Source organism: Argopecten irradians, chromosome 2, assembly GCF_041381155.1.
Source record: "Argopecten irradians isolate NY chromosome 2, Ai_NY, whole genome shotgun sequence".
Taxonomy (NCBI): domain Eukaryota; kingdom Metazoa; phylum Mollusca; class Bivalvia; order Pectinida; family Pectinidae; genus Argopecten; species Argopecten irradians.
Window position 1 is genome coordinate 70,983,450 of NC_091135.1, and position 22,084 is coordinate 71,005,533.

General features: G+C 33.6%; 2 protein-coding genes across 4 annotated transcripts in view; both read left to right on the forward strand.

The window, feature by feature from the left end:
* The first annotated feature begins 514 nt into the window (after positions 1 to 514).
* LOC138316363 (dynein heavy chain-like) lies at positions 515 to 8,506 on the forward strand. 2 transcript variants are annotated; one of them, XM_069258059.1, is made up of 5 exons: positions 515 to 1,137; positions 3,240 to 3,508; positions 6,045 to 6,131; positions 6,522 to 6,772; positions 7,047 to 8,506. In XM_069258059.1, the coding sequence occupies exon 5, from the start codon at positions 7,278 to 7,280 to the stop codon at positions 8,208 to 8,210; it is 933 nt and encodes a 310-aa protein (XP_069114160.1). In that variant the 5' UTR covers positions 515 to 1,137; positions 3,240 to 3,508; positions 6,045 to 6,131; positions 6,522 to 6,772; positions 7,047 to 7,277; the 3' UTR covers positions 8,211 to 8,506. Both variants share the same exon structure in this region, with proteins under 2 accessions (XP_069114160.1, XP_069114161.1).
* The window catches only part of LOC138316365 (piRNA biogenesis protein EXD1-like), a 39,231-nt gene continuing 25,653 nt past the window's right edge, over positions 8,507 to 22,084 (forward strand). Inside the window, exons 1-4 of one of the 2 annotated variants that reach the window (XM_069258065.1) lie at positions 8,507 to 11,394; positions 13,260 to 13,536; positions 14,183 to 14,263; positions 14,726 to 14,982. In XM_069258065.1, coding sequence (XP_069114166.1) covers positions 13,270 to 13,536; positions 14,183 to 14,263; positions 14,726 to 14,982 — 605 coding nt within the window. In that variant the 5' untranslated portion in view covers positions 8,507 to 11,394; positions 13,260 to 13,269. Of the gene's footprint in view, positions 11,395 to 12,342; positions 12,751 to 13,259; positions 13,537 to 14,182; positions 14,264 to 14,725; positions 14,983 to 22,084 lie in introns of those variants that run through there. The other variant, XM_069258066.1, reaches the window with a different exon arrangement.

Sequence of the window (22,084 nt, forward strand, 5' to 3'; positions counted from 1 at the left end):
AAAACGGTAAATCCCTGGCTGTGCATGTAACTCTTTTAAATCAAAACGATAGAAGCACGTCACATACGAACGTCGGTGAGCATGAGGCGACCCCCTCTATCTCGGTAGGATGATTTCCGTTAAAAAAACCAATAACATAAAACTAGGTAAATTATACATAGATAATTAGAGTTTACCTCAGTAAAACTAAGTAGTAACCACTCCTGGAAAGTCCCTTTACAATTCATTGTGGGTTTACTTTCGTTCTGTTTCACGTTCTTAAGCATTTACATTTGAGTTCATTTAAGGTCAGCATATTCTTACAATGTGGCCAAAACCTGCTTCAATTAAAAGTTCCTTATTCTCTCTTTACCTATCATTGCCACATTGTTCTGATAATATTCGTTTTAAAATAGGGTGAAAGTAAGAGTTGATGACAATTCGAATTTCTTATTTAAACCATGGCCAACTCATTTAATGTTCGCTGACTTATCGCCGATGGAGATTTCCACTGTAATCACCAGACCTGCTTTGAACACAGATAAATGCGAATTCCGTTTTACCAAAGTAAGCATGTAAGCACGTGAAACAGATTTATAAATAAACAACTGGATTTAGGAAATTCCGCTCTGGTCACAACAACCGACCTAAATAATCACCATGCATGACGAATTATTGCATCTACGTATACACTGACACTATCTAACTATCACCACACATCCTATATTTATATAGTGTGACTAGGAACAGGTGATATACTGGTACATCCTTGTATCCAAAGTTCAATGTTATACTTTTGTGTCAAGGTTTAGAATCACGCATTTCAGCGTACTTTGATTGCGATGAAGGTTTACATATCTTTTTGCTGAGGTGGAAATCTCGAAAGACTTATAACGACATCCATATATTTTTTGATACCATGATTAACCCTAATTACATACCAGTACACGTGTGACTAGGCTTCTCTTGTGCAATATACACTGGGTCTAAATATAGAATCCAGTCGTGGTAGCGAATGTAAACAATACCGATCTGTGTCTCAACTGGGAATCCCCTAACGGGTGACAATATTCCGGAAAACTATATATGGCGCACAAAAGTTTTAAAACAGCAAAACTTGGGTTGAATTGGGACTGCAGTGACCGGACCACAAAGCAGGTAAGGTTTCGTTTGTTGTTACACTTTCTATAATACTGTAAACAAAAATAAACGACTTTTAATTAGTGTATGATATCATTATTGGTTACCTTCGTCCTAGTTAGGCTGGAAATAAAAATGATGTCTTTAAATGATTTTATTGCAAATGTGATTTCTAATTCGAAACAAGTTCAATATTGATTTTGATTTCTTTGATTACGCTATACCAATGTGATCATTTTAAATTACTCGGAAATATTACGAATCTATTAATAAGAACGGTTGTATTGCGTATGTAGGGCATCTGATCATGAATTACGGAGGTAAAAGAAGCGCGCTCGGTCCTTTCGGTACAACACGACGGCAACAAAGATAAGCAAGCTGCTTCCTCCAGTTACGAAGAAGGTCCAGTCTGCTTCAAATTCAAATCAAAGCAGACATTTTTTTTCTTTTCTGTCTTTGAAACGATTTCATGACTTGAACAAGTAGATTAATATGTGGTTGGATACCATGGTTACGCTGCATTGGTATTATTGCCGATGACCCAGTATTACACCTGTACTTCTCGACGGACAGGAAATAATAGACAAATATGTCGATTTTTGCCATATTTATACAGTAGTTTTGGTTTACGCAACACGTTTGTTATACATTCGCAAATTATTCTCAAATCAAATGCAAAACAGACGCAATACAAACGCTGAACTCAATATGCATTCGCTGTACATATTATTTTAATTCGTGATGTCAACGTGATAGGTACACTATACAGTCGTTTTACACACTGTCCCAGTTCGTTTTAAAGCCGCAAAACCCAGTAAGTTGCGGATATCAACGAATAACAGCGGATATACAGCGCATACAGTAAGCATGTATTGAGTGTGTATTGCGTACTAATAACGTATCTAATGCGAATGATTTCCGAAATCAAAATTTTGTGCTGTTCAAAAAACCTGGGAACGGAAAAACATGCCATTGCGGATAATTGCGGACGTGTGCGGATGTTGGGCGACAGATACAAGTACGATTTAAGAATATTGCGTATGACCAGCGAATATCAGCCAATTTTGTTGGCAATACATTCGCAAATCTTCCTAAACGTCAGTGGGACCGGGCCTTAAATTTCAAGGGGTATCATGGTAGTACTGAAGTTAGGAATGTATGATTAAAGTTTCAATAAGTTTTATCTATTTATTAGTTTTAGTTACTTATGTTTTTGTTTATTTCCTCAGGCAATGGTATCAAAACAAAGGAAGTAAAATCCCACTTGAATTTAGAGATTTTGGGAATTCAAGATGGAATTTACTTGCGATTTTGGGAGTTTTTTTTGTTGTTTTATTTAAGGTTCCTTGACTTTCACGTAAAATCATGAACATTTTCAATAGAAATTCTTCAAAACTCGTAGCACAGCTGTGCCCAGTTTCATGAACATTTCTTAACTTTACGGAATCTCTGAACTTCAATTTCTCCATAGGGAAACATTACAGAATTTAAGTAAGGTTCCTTAACTTAATATTTCTTCTGTAATGCTTCTCTATGGGGACTTTTAAGTTAAGGAATGTTCATGAACCTAGGCCCTGGTCCCAGATGTGAATGTGTATAATTGTATAACGATTGTAAATTTAAGTTTTCCCTTACTAAAACATTGGCAACGTACAGTAAGATAATCTTGTATAAAGAAAACGCTTAACTTCATAACGCATCCGTAAATATTTTGTATTGAGAAATCGATATCATAAACAAATCTACTGAATTCAGCATCCAATAACTCCGTTAGGTAGTTAGCATCCTCTTCCGAGATCTTCAGTAGAATTATACAGAAACGAAAAAAAAACAAGTCCAATTTAAGTAATAACGTTATTAATCACCATCTGATTTTTATATTTTCAGTTTCAAAATTGCGAATTGATCCGAGAATTCGCCCTAAAGTTTTATGGGGGTTTCACTGAGACCCAGATTTGTATGACTGGTTTAGTCGTGCTGTCGAACAATCATAGCACGCTGTCACTTCCGATGCTTCTGATTCTGATATCCTTGTATTTTGCCAGGCTTATGAATAAATTTCAACTTTATTGGTTTTTTAATGTCATTAATTTCTTTATTTTGATCATACTGTTATCCAGATAACAATATTCCACAAATGGCCACCGCCTCCACTCCTATTGTTATTGCGGACCTCGACACTTTTAGAACGGCTGAAGTGGAGAAACGATTGCTTTCTCACTCTCATCTTGCAGTCGACACTGAATTTTTTCCGGGGAATGAAGGTCGTGAGTTTTCACTTATACAAATTGCCACCCCAGAAAAGGAAGTGTACCTGTTCGATGTCCTAGAAAATGATGAACTCGTTAAACAGCTGAGAGGAATCATGACATCGACTGATATATTAAAGGTAATTATTGCGTCCAAGATGTCATTATAAGGGGTACGATCAGTATTAAATGTGTTGATACGAATAACTCACGTACTGTTGAGATTGTTTTCAATTTCAATCGATTCTTTTTAATAATTTCAATAGGCAAGTATCAGTAACCAGTTGGGGACAGATTTCACTATGTATACGTTATTAAAAATACTGATTTGACAAACACGTATTATTTAAAGGCTAAATTAGTATACGAGTGTGCCTTAATGAACACATGAATTATGAACCAATGAATGATGAACCCATGAATAATGAACACATGACTGATGAACCCATGAATGATGAACCGTAGAATGATGAACCCAAGAATGATGAACCCGTGAATGATGAACCCGGTAATGATGAACCCATGAATGATGAACCCATGAATGATGAACCGTAGAATGATGAACCCATGAATGATGAACCGTAGAATGATGAACCCTAAGAATGATGAACCCGGTAATGATGAACCCACGAATGATGAACACATGGATGATGAACACATGAATGATGAACCCGTGAATGATGAACACGGTAATGATGAACACATGAATGATGAACACATGAATGATGAACACATGACTGATGAACCCGTGAATGATGAACCCACGAATGATGAACACATGACTGATGAACCCGTGAATGATGAACCCACGAATGATGAACACATGAATGATGAACACATGAATGATGAACACATGAATGATGAACACATGACTGATGAACACATGAATGATGAACACATGGATGATGAACACATGACTGATGAACCCGTGAATGATGAAACCACGAATGATGAACACATGAATGATGAACCCGTGAATGATGAACCCACGAATGATGAACACATGGATGATGAACACATGAATGATGAACCCGTGAATGATGAACACGGTAATGATGAACACAAGAATGATGAACACATGGATGATGAACACATGGATGATGAACACATGGATGATGAACACATGGATGATGAACACATGAATGATGAACACGGTAATGATGAACCCACGAATGATGAACACATGAATGATGAACACATGAATGATGAACACATGAATGATGAACCCGTGAATGATGAACACGGTAATGATGAACACATGAATGATGAACACATGGATGATGAACACATGACTGATGAACCCGTGAATGATGAACCCGGTAATGATGAACACAAGAATGATGAACACATGGATGATGAACACATGAATGATGAACACGGTAATGATGAACCCACGAATGATGAACACATGGATGATGCACACATGAATGATGAACCCGTGAATGATGAACACGGTAATGATGAACCCACGAATGATGAACACATGGATGATGAACACATGGATGATGAACACATGAATGATGAACCCACGAATGATGAACCCATGAATGATGAACACGGTAATGATGAACCCACGAATGATGAACCCATGAATGATGAACACATGAATGATGAACCCGTGAATGATGAACACGGTAATGATGAACCCACGAATGATGAACACATGGATGATGAACACATGAATGATGAACCCGTGAATGATGAACCCACGAATGATGAACACATGAATGATGAACACATGAATGATGAACCCGTGAATGATGAACCCTGTGAATGATGAACCGTAGAATGATGAACCCAAGAATGATGAACCCGTGAATGATGAACCCGGTAATGATGAACCCATGAATGATGAACACATGAATGATAAACACATGAATGATGAACCCGTGAATGATGAACCCGGTAATGATGAACCCTGTGAATGATGAACCGTAGAATGATGAACCCAAGAATGATGAACCCGTGAATGATGAACCCAAGAATGATGAACCTGTGAATGATGAACCCGGTAATGATGAACCCTGTGAATGATGAACCCAAGAATGATGAACCTGTGAATGATGAACCCGGTAATGATGAACCTGTGAATGATGAACCCGTGGATGATGAACCTGTGAATGATGAACCTGTGAATGATGAACCCAAGAATGATGAACCTGTGAATGATGAACCCGGTATTGATGAACCCGGTAATGATGAACCCGGTAATGATGAATTCATAAATGATTAACTCAAGAATGATGAACCCAAGAATGATGAACCACCCGTGAATGATGAACCTAAGAATGATGAACCTGTGAATGATGAACCACCCGTGAATGATGAACCACCCGTGAATGATGAACCCATGAATGATGAACCCGTCCGTAAATGTTACCAGACGTTCGCTCAGAATCAAAACCTCACAGCAGCTAAAAACGAACTACACAAGTCGACAACCCAGCCTGATATTTTCCCTATCACATACAGTCTACCTGACAGATGGCAATGGTTTTGTGATAACTAATAGATAACCAAGTTATTTGATATATGAAATGTTATTAATGTCGTTAAATGGAGTTGAACTAGATATCCGGGTATATTAGCACTTAACCTTTAGTTGTAGTTGAATACTGTTTTTTTCCAATTGTATCCTTTGAACCATTTTTTTTTTGTCTTTGTTACCTTTGTTAGGTGATGCAAGGCTGTGAAAACGACAGTCGGATGTTTTGGCAAGACCGGTATAAATGGATAAAGTTAAAACATGTCTTTGATACTCAGGTATGGTGTCAACATTAGTAGAAAACTGAAAGTCGTACTAACCGGTTTTCTTATTGATTCCTGTAATACTTAGCGGTCTTGTAAGATGTTCAAGAAAGTTTTTTTTCTTTTGATTTCATGTAAAATATAATTAAACATATGTTCACCATAGTACAATATAACTTTAAACCACTACCTTTACACTAGAAACGATATAATGTGGCATATTAGGCTCTGCCTGCTGCCCAATCACTTCTTATTTCCATATTCAATTATTTGTTGAAATTAAACCAATGATAACTAAGAATACATCAACGTACGTGTTTATTACTAAATTGAGTTAATTTTTTTGTTGTGTTTCCGACTGGATATTTTCAAACATATCTCAGAATCTCATTCTTTTTTATACAGCTTACTCAAAGGATCTTGAATTCAATGAAGAGTGGTAACCCCATCAATAAGACACATCTCGCCGAATTATGTGATAATTATGGTGTCACTTTTAATAGAGATTTAAAAGACGAAACACGCCTGGCGATAGAACAATCTCATGGAAGGTATTTCAGGAGCCGGAACACGGATGGTAGTATTCCGGAGGCAATGAAGACGTACGCAGTACAGGATGTCATTGTTCTGATTGATCTCTTCAGCAGAATGAGAAGGTAGTAATTAACACGCTAGTTTCACTTAACTTAGTTGTCAACTAACTCCATCTAGTATACTGTACATGTACTACAGAACGTGCCGTAACTGGGCGAACATTTCCACGTGCTATTTTTTTTATTTTATTTACTAGAAAATGACTACCAATATAAGACACTGTTGTACAAACTTGCTGGCTATCTGTTGTTGTGCTCCTTTTAAGAATAAACCCATATCTCTATTATAGTATAGAAATGAGAACACCGAGCCGTTTTTTAATTTTTTTATTTGCAGTTTACTAGAGGAAGATATACAACCTTTGTACAGTCGTCTAATCAATAGCTCATTATATGCGGGCCTTGGAGGTATTGAGAATAGGTGGTCTTATCAGAAAGATCTCTCATTATTCACGAAGGTCGCCAGGCCGCAACTGTTTGAGGAAATTAATGTCAATTCGGACATGTTTGAAAGAAAGGAATCTTTTAAACAAGACAGAAAAGGATCAGGAAGAAGAAGTTGAAGACGATGATAGTGAAGTATACTCCGATTGGAGTGATATCATTCTACACACTTTGTCCGATTATCTATACTCCGATTGGAGTGATATCATTCTACACACTTTGTCCGATTATCTATACTCCGATTGGAGTGATATCATTCTACACACTTTGTCCGATTATCTATACTCCGATTGGAGTGATATCATTCTACACACTTTGTCCGATTATCTATACTCCGATTGGAGTGATATCATTCTACACACTTTGTCCGATTATCTATACTCCGATTGGAGTGATATCATTCTACACACTTTGTCCGATTTTCTATGATCCGATTGGAGTGATATCATTCCACACACTTTATCCGATTATCTATACTCCGATTGGAGTGATATCATTCTACACACTTTGTCCGATTATCTATACTCCGATTGGAGTGATATCATTCTACACACTTTGTCCGATTTTCTATGATCCGATTGGAGTGATATCATTCTACACACTTTGTCCGATTATCTATACTCCGATTGGAGTGATATCATTCTACACACTTTGTCCGATTATCTATACTCCGATTGGAGTGATATCATTCTACACACTTTATCCGATTATCTATACTCCGATTGGAGTGATATCATTTTACACACTTTATCCGATTATCTATACTCCGATTGGAGTGATATCATTCTACACACTTTGTCCGATTATCTATACTCCGATTGGAGTGATATCATTCTACACACTTTATCCGATTATCTATACTCCGATTGGAGTGATATCATTCTACACACTTTGTCCGATTATCTATACTCCGATTGGAGTGATATCATTCTACACACTTTATCCGATTATCTATACTCCGATTGGAGTGATATCATTCTACACCCTAAGGGTTACTATCACTTTCTTTATATCCACCTCTAAACTGAAGGCTCTGTGTGCGACAGGTTTTGTATAAGAAAATATAGTTTGGTCTTTTGATGTTCATTGTACATTGGTAGATCACATGACTTTGCACTCTATTATTAAGTTTCCGAACGTCTCAAACTATAAAATATATTTTTATCACATTTTCGTAAAATATCCCCGTGATATCCCCCGTGATTTCGCCCGTGGACAGCCTCCACTGGAATTTTGCAATATATATACATTTTGACGTAAGATTCTTCGAAATGTAGGATGTTAGTTATGTGATAAAACGTATCTTAAATTTGTGTTTATTTCGCAAAATAAAATAGACTCGTTTCATCAAATCCCATATGTACAGTAATTTAATATCCTACAGTGTATATTTAATTGTATTTCTCTAATGTTTTTGGTTCTGTTATTTCTAATGTTATTGTTCACAGATTTCCAGTAGTATATTTTTTATTTCTTTATTTGTTAACAATCTATCCGGATACTTTTATTGTGCCATTCATTGTCTAGCAAATATTGTTTATTATGTGATATCTATTATTAATTGTTAATTTGTTATTAAATACATTCGTTATCAAAAGTATGAAAGGTTTAAATAACTTAAATTGTGAAAGGTTTACAAAAAAGTAAAAATTTGTTATATTTATTAGCACATTCATTACAAGTCATTTATTTTCCCGGTGTAGTAATATGTGAAGTATATTTTTTATCTTTTGAAAGATTAAAAAGAATAAGTTTATATGAAAGTATGATAAATGTGCTAGAACCAATCTGATTCTCAAATATATTTTTATTTCCATATATGTTTATAAAGTGATATTATTCTACATGTATTACTTGTTTAATTGGATGATCGAGTGGTGTAGTGGTTAAGCCTTTCACCTAGCTGGCCGGGGTTCAATACCCGGCACGGACGTGAAAAGGTTAGGGGTCACTTGCTCGATCAAGTGGGTTTTCTCTGGGCACTCCGGTTTCCTCCCACAGTAAGACCGCTCGCGCCCTTGCATCCGAGCCCATCGTGAGTCATTTGCATAAGTTGTATAACTTGTTTCGTAATCGATGTAAAAGAAATAAAGTTTTATTCTTACTAGTTTAATTTGTTACCGAATAACTAAGGAAATAGTATGGAACTTTCACTCGTATATTTTTTTGTTTTCCTTATAAAGAACAATTTTCAATTACATTGCTTATTCAAAATAATTATTCTGAAGAAGTTAGTTACATTATGTTTAGCGTTTTGTTTTACTTCTTCCAGTCAATACAATTTCTTATCTAGAGATAATAGAAAAAGACTTTTGTTTTAGTGACGAAACATTCTCATATATATCTTATATTAATTGTCGTAACAGTATGCTATGAGTAAAAGCTGAATTAACTGCTGGTCCGCCCAATAAAAATGCCCACTGTAATAATATTTAAAGGTCTCTGTATTACCATTGTTAATACTAACACTGCTCAGAAAAACCGTTTATCAATTACGAATTAATCCACAGGATGGAACAGACATTTGACGGTGATCAGTTAACGTCACCACATCAACATAAGTGACGTCATAATGGTCACGTTTTGGATGTCAGTTATACCCTCATAAACTTCACTTGGCATTGGTTAGATTATAAAGTAGAAATGACAAGTAAATGTAAATATAACTTCCTGTAATATCACTACTACAGGGTCAGCTCTTTAGTCGTGAGATATTGCACAAAGTACATAAATATGTAAATAATTATTTGTGGAGCTCAAGTGTTCTGCACTGATAATCGAGCTGTTTTTCCACACAACCAGGTGTCACATAATATCACTGATATGCCGGTTCCAAGAATCAATGACGTTTTAACCAACCATGGTTCCGAGAAACACGTGTGATGTGTGTTGATTGTTGCCATGACGCCCACCAATACAATATCGTGACTCCATGATGTTTTATGTTATGCCTCGAAAACAATATTGTAATCCAATGTTTATTCATCGTAGTATCGACTAAAACGGAAATGGTGATCAAATTGGACGTCTACTGTACCGAAAATAAGAACACATTCGCTGACCATCTGTTTGGTATCGGAGATATTTTTAACATGCACAGAAAATCAAGTGTTGTGAACATCCGTGGTTTGGTATAGTTGAAGATCATACTGTACTTTGACTGTCGATGACAACCTCTGATGACTCGAAAGCCCTCTATTCCTTGAACTATTTGCCGGTTCCTATGTTGTTCGAGACGTTTGACTGTGCCTGCTACACTATCGATATATCCTTGTGATTAAAGTACATCCTTGTTTGTTTATTTATTTATATTGTGATATTTTACAATTTTACAAATTTAGCACCGTTTACGTTACAGTATTTTATTGTTTTATTGAAGAAGTTTATTTTTGGCTACTTTATCTATTTATGAATTATGTAATACTGAAATAATAAACTATAAATACCAACACCTTTTGTTAGAGTCGTTGATTGGAATCTATATCATAGTACAGGAATGTACACAGGTGTACACTGTTGTCTGTAGTAGGTAGCCTCATTACGTCATCAAGGTAATGTGTGTACCTTAATGTATGACATACTTAGGGATAACCTCCATGGGCCGATGTCACGCAATACCCAGTAAATAGGTAATCAGATCAAGATTTCTTGACCTGAAATTCAGCTCAAATTGCATTTGAAATTCTGGTCACTTTCTGGTCAATTTCAGGCCAAGAAATGTTGCCTGTGTACACCAAAGATGATCCAGCATTCTAAACTGAAGGCCACATATCAATTATAGCCCGTCAATGTAGAAAGGAATAGTTGGAGAACCTAATAATTGTCGTCGTCGGGCAGGCAGATAAGTGTTTTCAATATGACGTAAACTATTATATACTTGCTGATAAAGATGAGGCACGTGAGAGATAAACTGTGATGATAAGGACAGTAAGTAAGAGTTAGAAACAAGATGCAGAATAATGTAGGTTTTAATTACATAAATGGGGGATTCAAAACATTTCCAGGGGAAACCTATCTTCACATTTTTTATTTCTGAACCTCTGGAATTCCTTAGTTTGTATCCTATCCAGTAGGAAAGGATACTCGGGTCACATCAGGAAGGGACGAACACAGGCTTCAGAACATATTTAATACAAGCCGAAAAAACCCAGGAAAACCAACTGGGTTGTTGATCAACATAACAAGGACAATTTGATAAAGAATGTAAATGGATTGTACAGAGCAGTGAATCGTCATTCCCAGTAAGTATACACAGTAAATAGTATCAAACTGTTAATATATATATATTTAAGGATTAACTTGAATAGATTTTTTATGTTATGGAGATATAACACAAAAATCTGAGTGTACTCTAAATAAACCGCGAAGCGGTTTATGATGAGAGTACACTCAAATTTTTGTGACATAAAAACATTATTCAAATTAATCCTTATAATTCAATTTACTAAAGATAATCTCTTCAATACTCAAAATTCATATTGGGACTCTTTTGTCTATGAAATCATTACGCCGTCATCTCAGCCAATCAGAAGCAACGTCACAAACGGCGACGCCATCACAGCCAATAAGAAGCAACGTCACAAACGGCGACGCCGTTTTTCCTTTATGGGCTGAAAAAGTGAATTTTTAAGCCAATGAAAATACTCGCAACAAGTAAAATTGAAGTATAAATATATTGTTTGTTTATATATTACTTATATCTATACTTTTATAATTTGTAGTATTTTATAGTTTTGGGTCTTACAAAATAAAGGTACCACTAGTTAAAGATGCTCAACCGCCGACGGAACATAAACGATACGCATCATTTGAAATATAATTGGTGTTTAATTGGGTATATTAATGTCTAATTAACACAAAAAAATAATACAAAATAATTTATTTTGCCTTTGGTGCATGCGCAATCAGTACTTCATTCCAATAAGATTATGAAATAAGATTAGAAGCTCAACTTTTCAATGGTAGTAATGGTGTAAAGTAAATACATTTTGTTACTGATGAAAAATACTAAATCGGCTGCTCCTATATTTGATAGAGAAAAAATACCGTTTGTCAGCGGTGGAGCATCTTTAATGTAAATAGGTGTACAGAAATATAGATCAAATGTTATTTCTAACACACAACTGTTTACATTTAAATAATAAAAAGAAGTAAAATACGAAATCAAATAAAACGTCGATTTATCGTCACATTGTATTACGGTTAGTGTGATTCATAGGTGTAATCTTACGTGGGAGTATCAGCTGACGGTTATTATGGCATGGTTTTAATGATCTATGTTTAGACGGTATTTTTGTGGACTCTATCTTGACAACGAGATAGATAAAAATGTACATATGATACATTACGTCATTTCTGGGAAGTCCACTTAAAGTAATTTTATACTGAAAATAGCATACTGACTTCCTAGAAAAATGGTGATATGACCTATAAAAAGTTGATATGATCTTTAGATCTGTAGTTGAACTGAGCTACCACCTGAGCTAACACGGTAAAACTGTTACTGGGTATGAAAACGGGTCACGTATTTCATGTTGATAGTCCTGTGTACGGAAACTTTAATAGATATCGAAAATACATTCAGCCAAAATATAAAGGTTTGTCTTATTAAATCAAAGGTAATGCAATCCTACCTGTGACTCGTCTTTGTTTTCTGACGGTTAAGTATACAAAAATATAATGTATTTAGATAAGCCTATAGAGAGGTCGATTTTCTTTTGATATAGATACAGGTATCGTTGCCCATAGAACCATCTAGGTCATCACAGAACACCGTTTTATATAGAACGTACAAATATGTGATGTATTAAGCCCAGCATGTCACACTATCGATTCAGTCCCACAGTTATCCAGTATTTAAGAAAACCTTCGGATTTAGAATTCGAAAACATGCAAACTCCGTTGTCTTCAAGTGAGAGTTGTGTAAACTTTATTTCGAAATTCCGCCTCCCATTTCATAAATGTATATAATCGACATTGCAAAGGGATTTCTGATCTACCGAAGAATCATCCATTTTGTCACTTCATATTAACGGAACCTTTTTTGCAATTTAAAAATTTAAGAAGAATGACATTATTTCCTAAGTTTATTTCTACCTAATTACAGGTTTAGAGAGATGGCCACCGCTGACAGTAGACGTTCGGAAAACTTTAAAATTATTCCGAACCGAAACATGTTTAATAAATCGGGAGTGAAGCATCAGCTACTTCAGAGTGACGTGTTAGCTTTGGACACAGAATACAGCACGAGCAAGGAAGGAGTGAGATTGTCACTCATACAAATCGCAACGCCGGACAAACATGTGTTCGTGTTTGATGTATTGAAAGATTCCGAAATTACTGAAGAACTGAGGCTAGTACTTGAATCCGATAAAATCGAGAAGGTAGGAAGTGCAATGTCTTGCCATCCTGAGCTGGAATTACTTTCGCTTCTGTATTCAGAAATATCAATATGAATGAAACGACACTATGTTAATTACTGTGAAGCAAACATAGGACTCCAAGCACCTGTCACAGTTAATTATAAATATAAAAAGAATATTTATTCAACGTCGCATTGAACAAATTAATCTTTATTGGTGAACAAATTAATCTTTATTGGTTAACATATTAATCTTTATTGGTGAACAAATTAATCTTTATTGGTGAACAAATTAATCTTTATTGGTTAACGGATTAATCTTTATTGGTTAACAGATTAATCTTTATTGGTGAACAAATTAATCTTTATTGGTTAACAGATTAATCTTTATTGGTGAACAGATAAATCTTTATTGGTGAACAAATTAATCTTTATTGGTGAACAAATTAATCTTTATTGGTTAACAGATTAATCTTTATTGGTGAACAGATAAATCTTTATTGGTGAACAAATTAATCTTTATTGGTAAACAGATTAATCTTTATTGGTTAACAGATTAATCTTTATTTGTGAATAGACATCTATGAGAGTATGAACATATTTGATTCTAAGCAGAATTATATTATAAGGGACTATGTCAGTAAATCTGACACTTTTTTGTTCGATAGGTAATGCACGACTGCCTCAATGACAGCAAAGCATTGTGGGAAGCACATGGTATAAAATTGACAAAGGTATTCGATACAAAGGTAAAAATGACTGGCTTGATAATTTTACTGAACCAAGTGGACACTACATTCTTTGTAATTCTAAAATCAATAAAGCTGATAAGCGGGCCATTATCACAACTGAACTTTCTATATTTATCTATTATTGAGTTTGAGTGTTTTAATCGTTTTTGTATAATGTGATGAGACAGCTTTAGTTACTTACCATTACATACACTGATAGGTAGCCTTATATACTTCAGAGTATACCAATGTTCTTTCCATCTCCGGCTTTAGATCAATTAATTGAAGTATCAGATTTGGTCACCTCCTACATTTATCCTTTCCTAAAAGAATATAATGTAAATGGTATATTGTCTTTTACACTCTGTTGAATTTATCAGTGCACTGGTATTAAGGGTACACTCGCTTAGCGACATATTAAGACCATACAGGCAGAGTTCATCTAAAACGTTGGTATGTATCTACAATTGTTTTCCACAGGTAGTACATCAGATTGTGGAATCAAAACAAACACAGACGATTCTGAAACATGTAAAACCAGTTGGTCTAGACTCTCTATGTACAACCAATGACATCGCCTTTAACGCAGAGTTAAAACGACGCGTCAAGAGAGAGCTCCAACAGGACCCATGTTATTTCCTACGAAGGAACACCGACGGAAGTCTACCAGATGAGATTAAAGAGTATGCTGTTCAGGACGTAACAGTGCTTTTAGATCTGCACACCAAAATGAAAAGGTAAGGATCAGTATAGCAATGGTATGAAAACCGAATTATTGCCCTCCTCTAATGATTTTCTGGAACGTTTAACTGGGTATTTTCCTTATTGACAATTTCACATCTTCATATCAATGTCTTAAAATTATAATACATCTAACCAATCATCGTCGGTTACCCACTTAACTACGTTGTGGAGCATAGGGAAGCTTAGACACTGTGGTTTCCGAGGGTGATACGCCATATCAGTATCAATCATATAACATATGTTTATTATATTTTCCAATTCATACTTACCGATGACATGGCACCGGTTATACCATTATAACATATTACCATTATATTTATCCTATCCAGAATACTTACCGATGATATGATACCGTTATACCATTATAACATATTACCATTATATTTATCCTATCCAGAATACTTACCGATGATATGATACCGTTATACCATTATAACATATTACCATTGTATTTATCCTATCCAGAATACTTACCGATGATATGATACCGTTATACCATTATAACATATTACCATTATATTTATCCTATCCAGAATACTTACCAATGATATGATACCGTTATACCATTATAACATATTACCATTATATCTGTTCTATCCAGAATACTTACCAATGATATGATACCGTTATACCATTATAACATATTACCATTATATCTGTCCTATCCAGAATACTTACCGATGATATGATACCGTTATACCATTATAACATATTACCATTATATCTGTCCTATCCAGAATACTTACCGATGATATGGCACCGTTATACCATTATAACATATTACCATTATATTTATCCTATCCAGAATAATTACCGATGATATGATACCGTTATACCATTATAACATATTACCATTATATCTGTCCTATCCTCAATACTTACCAATGATATGACACCGTTATACCATTATAACATATTACCATTATATCTGTCCTATCCAGAATACTTACCGATGATATGATACCGTTATACCATTATAACATATTACCATTATATTTATCCTATCCAGAATACTTACCAATGATATGATACCGTTATACCATTATAACATATTACCATTGTATTTGTCCTATCCAGAATACTTACCGATGATATGATACCGTTATACCATTATAACATATTACCATTATATTTATCCTATCCAGAATACTTACCGATGATATGATACCGTTATACCATTATAACATATTACCATTGTATTTGTCCTATCCAGAATACTTACCGATGATATGATACCGTTATACCATTATAACATATTACCATTGTATTTATCCTATCCAGAATACTTACCGATGATATGATACCGTTATACCATTATAACATATTACCATTATATTTATCCTATCCAGAATACTTACCAATGATATGATACCGTTATACCATTATAACATATTACCATTATATCTGTTCTATCCAGAATACTTACCAATGATATGATACCGTTATACCATTATAACATATTACCATTATATCTGTTCTATCCAGAATACTTACCGATGATATGATACCGTTATACCATTATAACATATTACCATTATATCTGTCCTATCCAGAATACTTACCGATGATATGGCACCGTTATACCATTATAACATATTACCATTATATTTATCCTATCCAGAATAATTACCGATGATATGATACCGTTATACCATTATAACATATTACCATTATATCTGTCCTATCCTCAATACTTACCAATGATATGACACCGTTATACCATTATAACATATTACCATTATATCTGTCCTATCCAGAATACTTACCGATGATATGATACCGTTATACCATTATAACATATTACCATTATATTTATCCTATCCAGAATACTTACCAATGATATGATACCGTTATACCATTATAACATATTACCATTGTATTTGTCCTATCCAGAATACTTACCGATGATATGATACCGTTATACCATTATAACATATTACCATTGTATTTATCCTATCCAGAATACTTACCGATGATATGATACCGTTATACCATTATAACATATTACCATTGTATATTTGTCCTATCCAGAATACTTACCGATGATATGATACCGTTATACCATTATAACATATTACCATTGTATTTATCCTATCCAGAATACTTACCGATGATATGATACCGTTATACCATTATAACATATTACCATTGTATTTTATCCTATCCAGAATACTTACCAATGATATGATACCGTTATACCATTATAACATATTACCATTATATCTTATCTATCCAGAATACTTACCAATGATATGATACCGTTATACCATTATAACATATTACCATTATATTTATCCTATCCAGAATACTTACCGATGATATGATACCGTTTACCATTATAATATATTACCATTTATTATTCCTATCCAGAATACTTACCATATTACCGTTAATACCATATAACATATACCATTGTATTTTCCTATCCAGAATACTTACCGATGATATGATACCGTTAACCATTATAACATATTACCATTGTATTTTCCTATCCAGAATACTTACCGATGATATGATACCGTTATACCATTATAACATATTACCATTGTATTTGTCCTATCCAGAATACTTACCGATGATATGATACCGTTATACCATTATAACATATTACCATTGTATTTATCCTATCCAGAATACTTACCGATGATATGATACCGTTATACCATTATAACATATTACCATTGTATTTGTCCTATCCAGAATACTTACCGATGATATGATACCGTTATACCATTATAACATATTACCATTGTATTTGTCCTATCCAGAATACTTACCGATGATATGATACCGTTATACCATTATAACATATTACCATTGTATTTGTCCTATCCAGAATACTAACAGATGATATGATACCGTTATACCATTATAACATATTACCATTGTATTTGTCCTATCCAGAATACTTACCGATGATATGATACCGTTATACCATTATAACATATTACCATTATATTTGTCCTATCCAGAATACTAACAGATGATATGATACCGTTATACCATTATAACATATTACCATTGTATTTGTCCTATCCAGAATACTAACAGATGATATGATACCGTTATACCATTATAACATATTACCATTGTATTTATCCTATCCAGAATACTTACCGATGATATGATACCGTTACACCATTATAACATATTACCATTGTATTTATCCTATCCAGAATACTTACCGATGATATGATACCGTTATACCATTATAACATATTACCATTGTATTTATCCTATCCAGAATACTTACCGATGATATGATACCGTTATACCATTATAACATATTACCATTGTATTTGTCCTATCCAGAATACTTACCGATGATATGATACCGTTTATACCATTATAACATATTACCATTGTATTTATCCTATCCAGAATACTTACCGATGATATGATACCGTTATACCATTATAACATATTACCATTGTATTTGTCCTATCCAGAATACTTACCGATGATATGATACCGTTATACCATTATAACATATTACCATTGTATTTGTCCTATCCAGAATACTTACCGATGATATGATACCGTTATACCATTATAACATATTACCATTGTATTTATCCTATCCAGAATACTTACCGATGATATGATACCGTTATACCATTATAACATATTACCATTGTATTTGTCCTATCCAGAATACTTACCGATGATATGATACCGTTATACCATTATAACATATTACCATTATATTTGTCCTATCCAGAATACTAACAGATGATATGATACCGTTATACCATTATAACATATTACCATTGTATTTGTCCTATCCAGAATACTTACAGATGATATTGATACCGTTTATACCATTATAACATATTACCATTGTATTTATCCTATCCAGAATACTTACCGATGATATGATACCGTTATACCATTATAACATATTACCATTGTATTTATCCTATCCAGAATACTTACCGATGATATGATACCGTTATATACCATTATAACATATTACCATTGTATTTATCCTATCCAGAATACTTACCGATGATATGATACCGTTATACCATTATAACATATTACCATTGTATTTGTCCTATCCAGAATACTTACCGATGATATGATACCGTTATACCATTATAACATATTACCATTGTATTTGTCCTATCCAGAATACTTACCGATGATATGATACCGTTATACCATTATAACATATTACCATTGTATTTGTCCTATCCAGAATACTTACCGATGATATGATACCGTTATACCATTATAACATATTACCATTGTATTTGTCCTATCCAGAATACTTACCGATGATATGATACCGTTATACCATTATAACATATTACCATTGTATTTGTCCTATCCAGAATACTTACCGATGATATGATAGATACCGTTATACCATTATAACATTATTACCATTGTATTTGTCCTATCCAGAATACTAACAGATGATATGATACCGTTATACCATTATAACATATTACCATTGTATTTGTCCTATCCAGAATACTAACAGATGATATGATACCGTTATACCATTATAACATATTACCATTGTATTTGTCCTATCCAGAATACTTACCAGATGATATGATACCGTTATACCATTATAACATATTACCATTGTATTTGTCCTATCCAGAATACTTACCGATGATATGATACCGTTATACCATTATAACATATTACCATTGTATTTGTCCTATCCAGAATACTTACCGATGATATGATACCGTTATACCATTATAACATATTACCATTGTATTTGTCCTATCCAGAATACTTACCGATGATATGATACCGTTATACCATTATAACATATTACCATTGTATTTATCCTATCCAGAATACTTACCGATGATATGATACCGTTATACCATTATAACATATTACCATTGTATTTGTCCTATCCAGAATACTTACCGATGATATGATACCGTTATACCATTATAACATATTACCATTATATTTATCCTATCCAGAATACTTACCGATGATATGATACCGTTATACCATTATAACATATTACCATTGTATTTGTCCTATCCAGAATACTTACCGATGATATGATACCGTTATACCATTATAACATATTACCATTGTATTTGTCCTATCCAGAATACTTACCGATGATATGATACCGTTATACCATTATAACATATTACCATTGTATTTGTCCTATCCAGAATACTTACCGATGATATGATACCGTTATACCATTATAACATATTACCATTGTATTTGTCCTATCCAGAATACTTACCGATGATATGATACCGTTATACCATTATAACATATTACCATTGTATTTGTCCTATCCAGAATACTTACCGATGATATGATACCGTTATACCATTATAACATATTACCATTGTATTTGTCCTATCCAGAATACTAACCAGATGATATGATACCGTTATACCATTATAACATATTACCATTGTATTTGTCCTATCCAGAATACTAACAGATGATATGAATACCGTTATACCATTATAACATATTACCATTGTATTTGTCCTATCCAGAATACTAACAGATGATATGATACCGTTATACCATTATAACATATTACCATTGTATTTGTCCTATCCAGAATACTAACCGATGATATGATACCGTTATACCATTATAACATATTACCATTGTATTTATCCTATCCAGAATACTTACCGATGATATGATACCGTTATACCATTATAACATATTACCATTGTATTTATCCTATCCAGAATATACATGATTGATACCGTTACCATATTATGATGATTATGATACCGTTATACCATTATAACATATTACCATTATATTTGTCCTATCCAGAATACTTACCGATGATATGATACCGTTATACCATTATAACAATTACCATTTCCGAAACATGATATGATACCGTTATCATTATAACTATTATATGAACATTATATTTTATCCTATCCAGAATACTTACCGATGATATGATACCGTTATACCATTATAACATATTACCATTTATTTGTCCTATCCAGAATACTTACCGATGATATGATACCGTTATACCATTATAACATATTACCATTGTATTTGTCCTATCCAGAATACTTACCGATGATATGATACCGTTATACCATTATAACATATTACCATTGTATTTGTCCTATCCCAAATACTTACCAGATGATATGATACCGTTTATACCATTATAACATATTACCATTGTATTTGTCCTATCCAGAATACTTACCGATGATATGATACCGTTATACCATTATAACATATTACCATTGTATTTGTCCTATCCAGAATACTAACAGATGATATGATACCGTTATACCATTATAACATATTACCATTGTATTTGTCCTATCCAGAATACTTACCGATGATATGATACCGTTATACCATTATAACATATTACCATTGTATTTGTCCTATCCAGAATACTTAACAGATGATATGATACCGTTATACCATTATAACATATTACCATTGTATTTGTCCTATCCAGAATACTAACAGATGATATGATACCGTTATACCATTATAACATTATTACCATTGTATTTGTCCTATCCAGAATACTAACAGATGATATGATATACCGTTATACCTATACCATTATAACATATTACCATTGTATTTGTCCTATCCAGAATACTAACAGATGATATGATACCGTTATACCATTATAACATATTACCATTGTATTTGTCCTATCCAGAATACTTACCGATGATATGATACCGTTATACCATTATAACATATTACCATTATATTTATCCTATCCAGAATACTTACCGATGATATGATACCGTTATACCATTATAACATATTACCATTGTATTTGTCCTATCCAGAATACTTACCGATGATATGATACCGTTATACCATTATAACATATTACCATTGTATTTGTCCTATCCAGAATACTTACCGATGATATGATACCGTTATACCATTATAACATATTACCATTGTATTTGTCCTATCCAGAATACTTACCGATGATATGATACCGTTATACCATTATAACATATTACCATTGTATTTGTCCTATCCAGAATACTTACCGATGATATGATACCGTTATACCATTATAACATATTACCATTGTATTTGTCCTATCCAGAATACTTACCGATG

Coding starts and splice junctions, on each gene's coding strand:
- LOC138316363 (XM_069258059.1), top strand. CDS start 7,278: ATGATAGTGAAGTATACTCCGATTGGAGTGATATCATTCTACACACTT.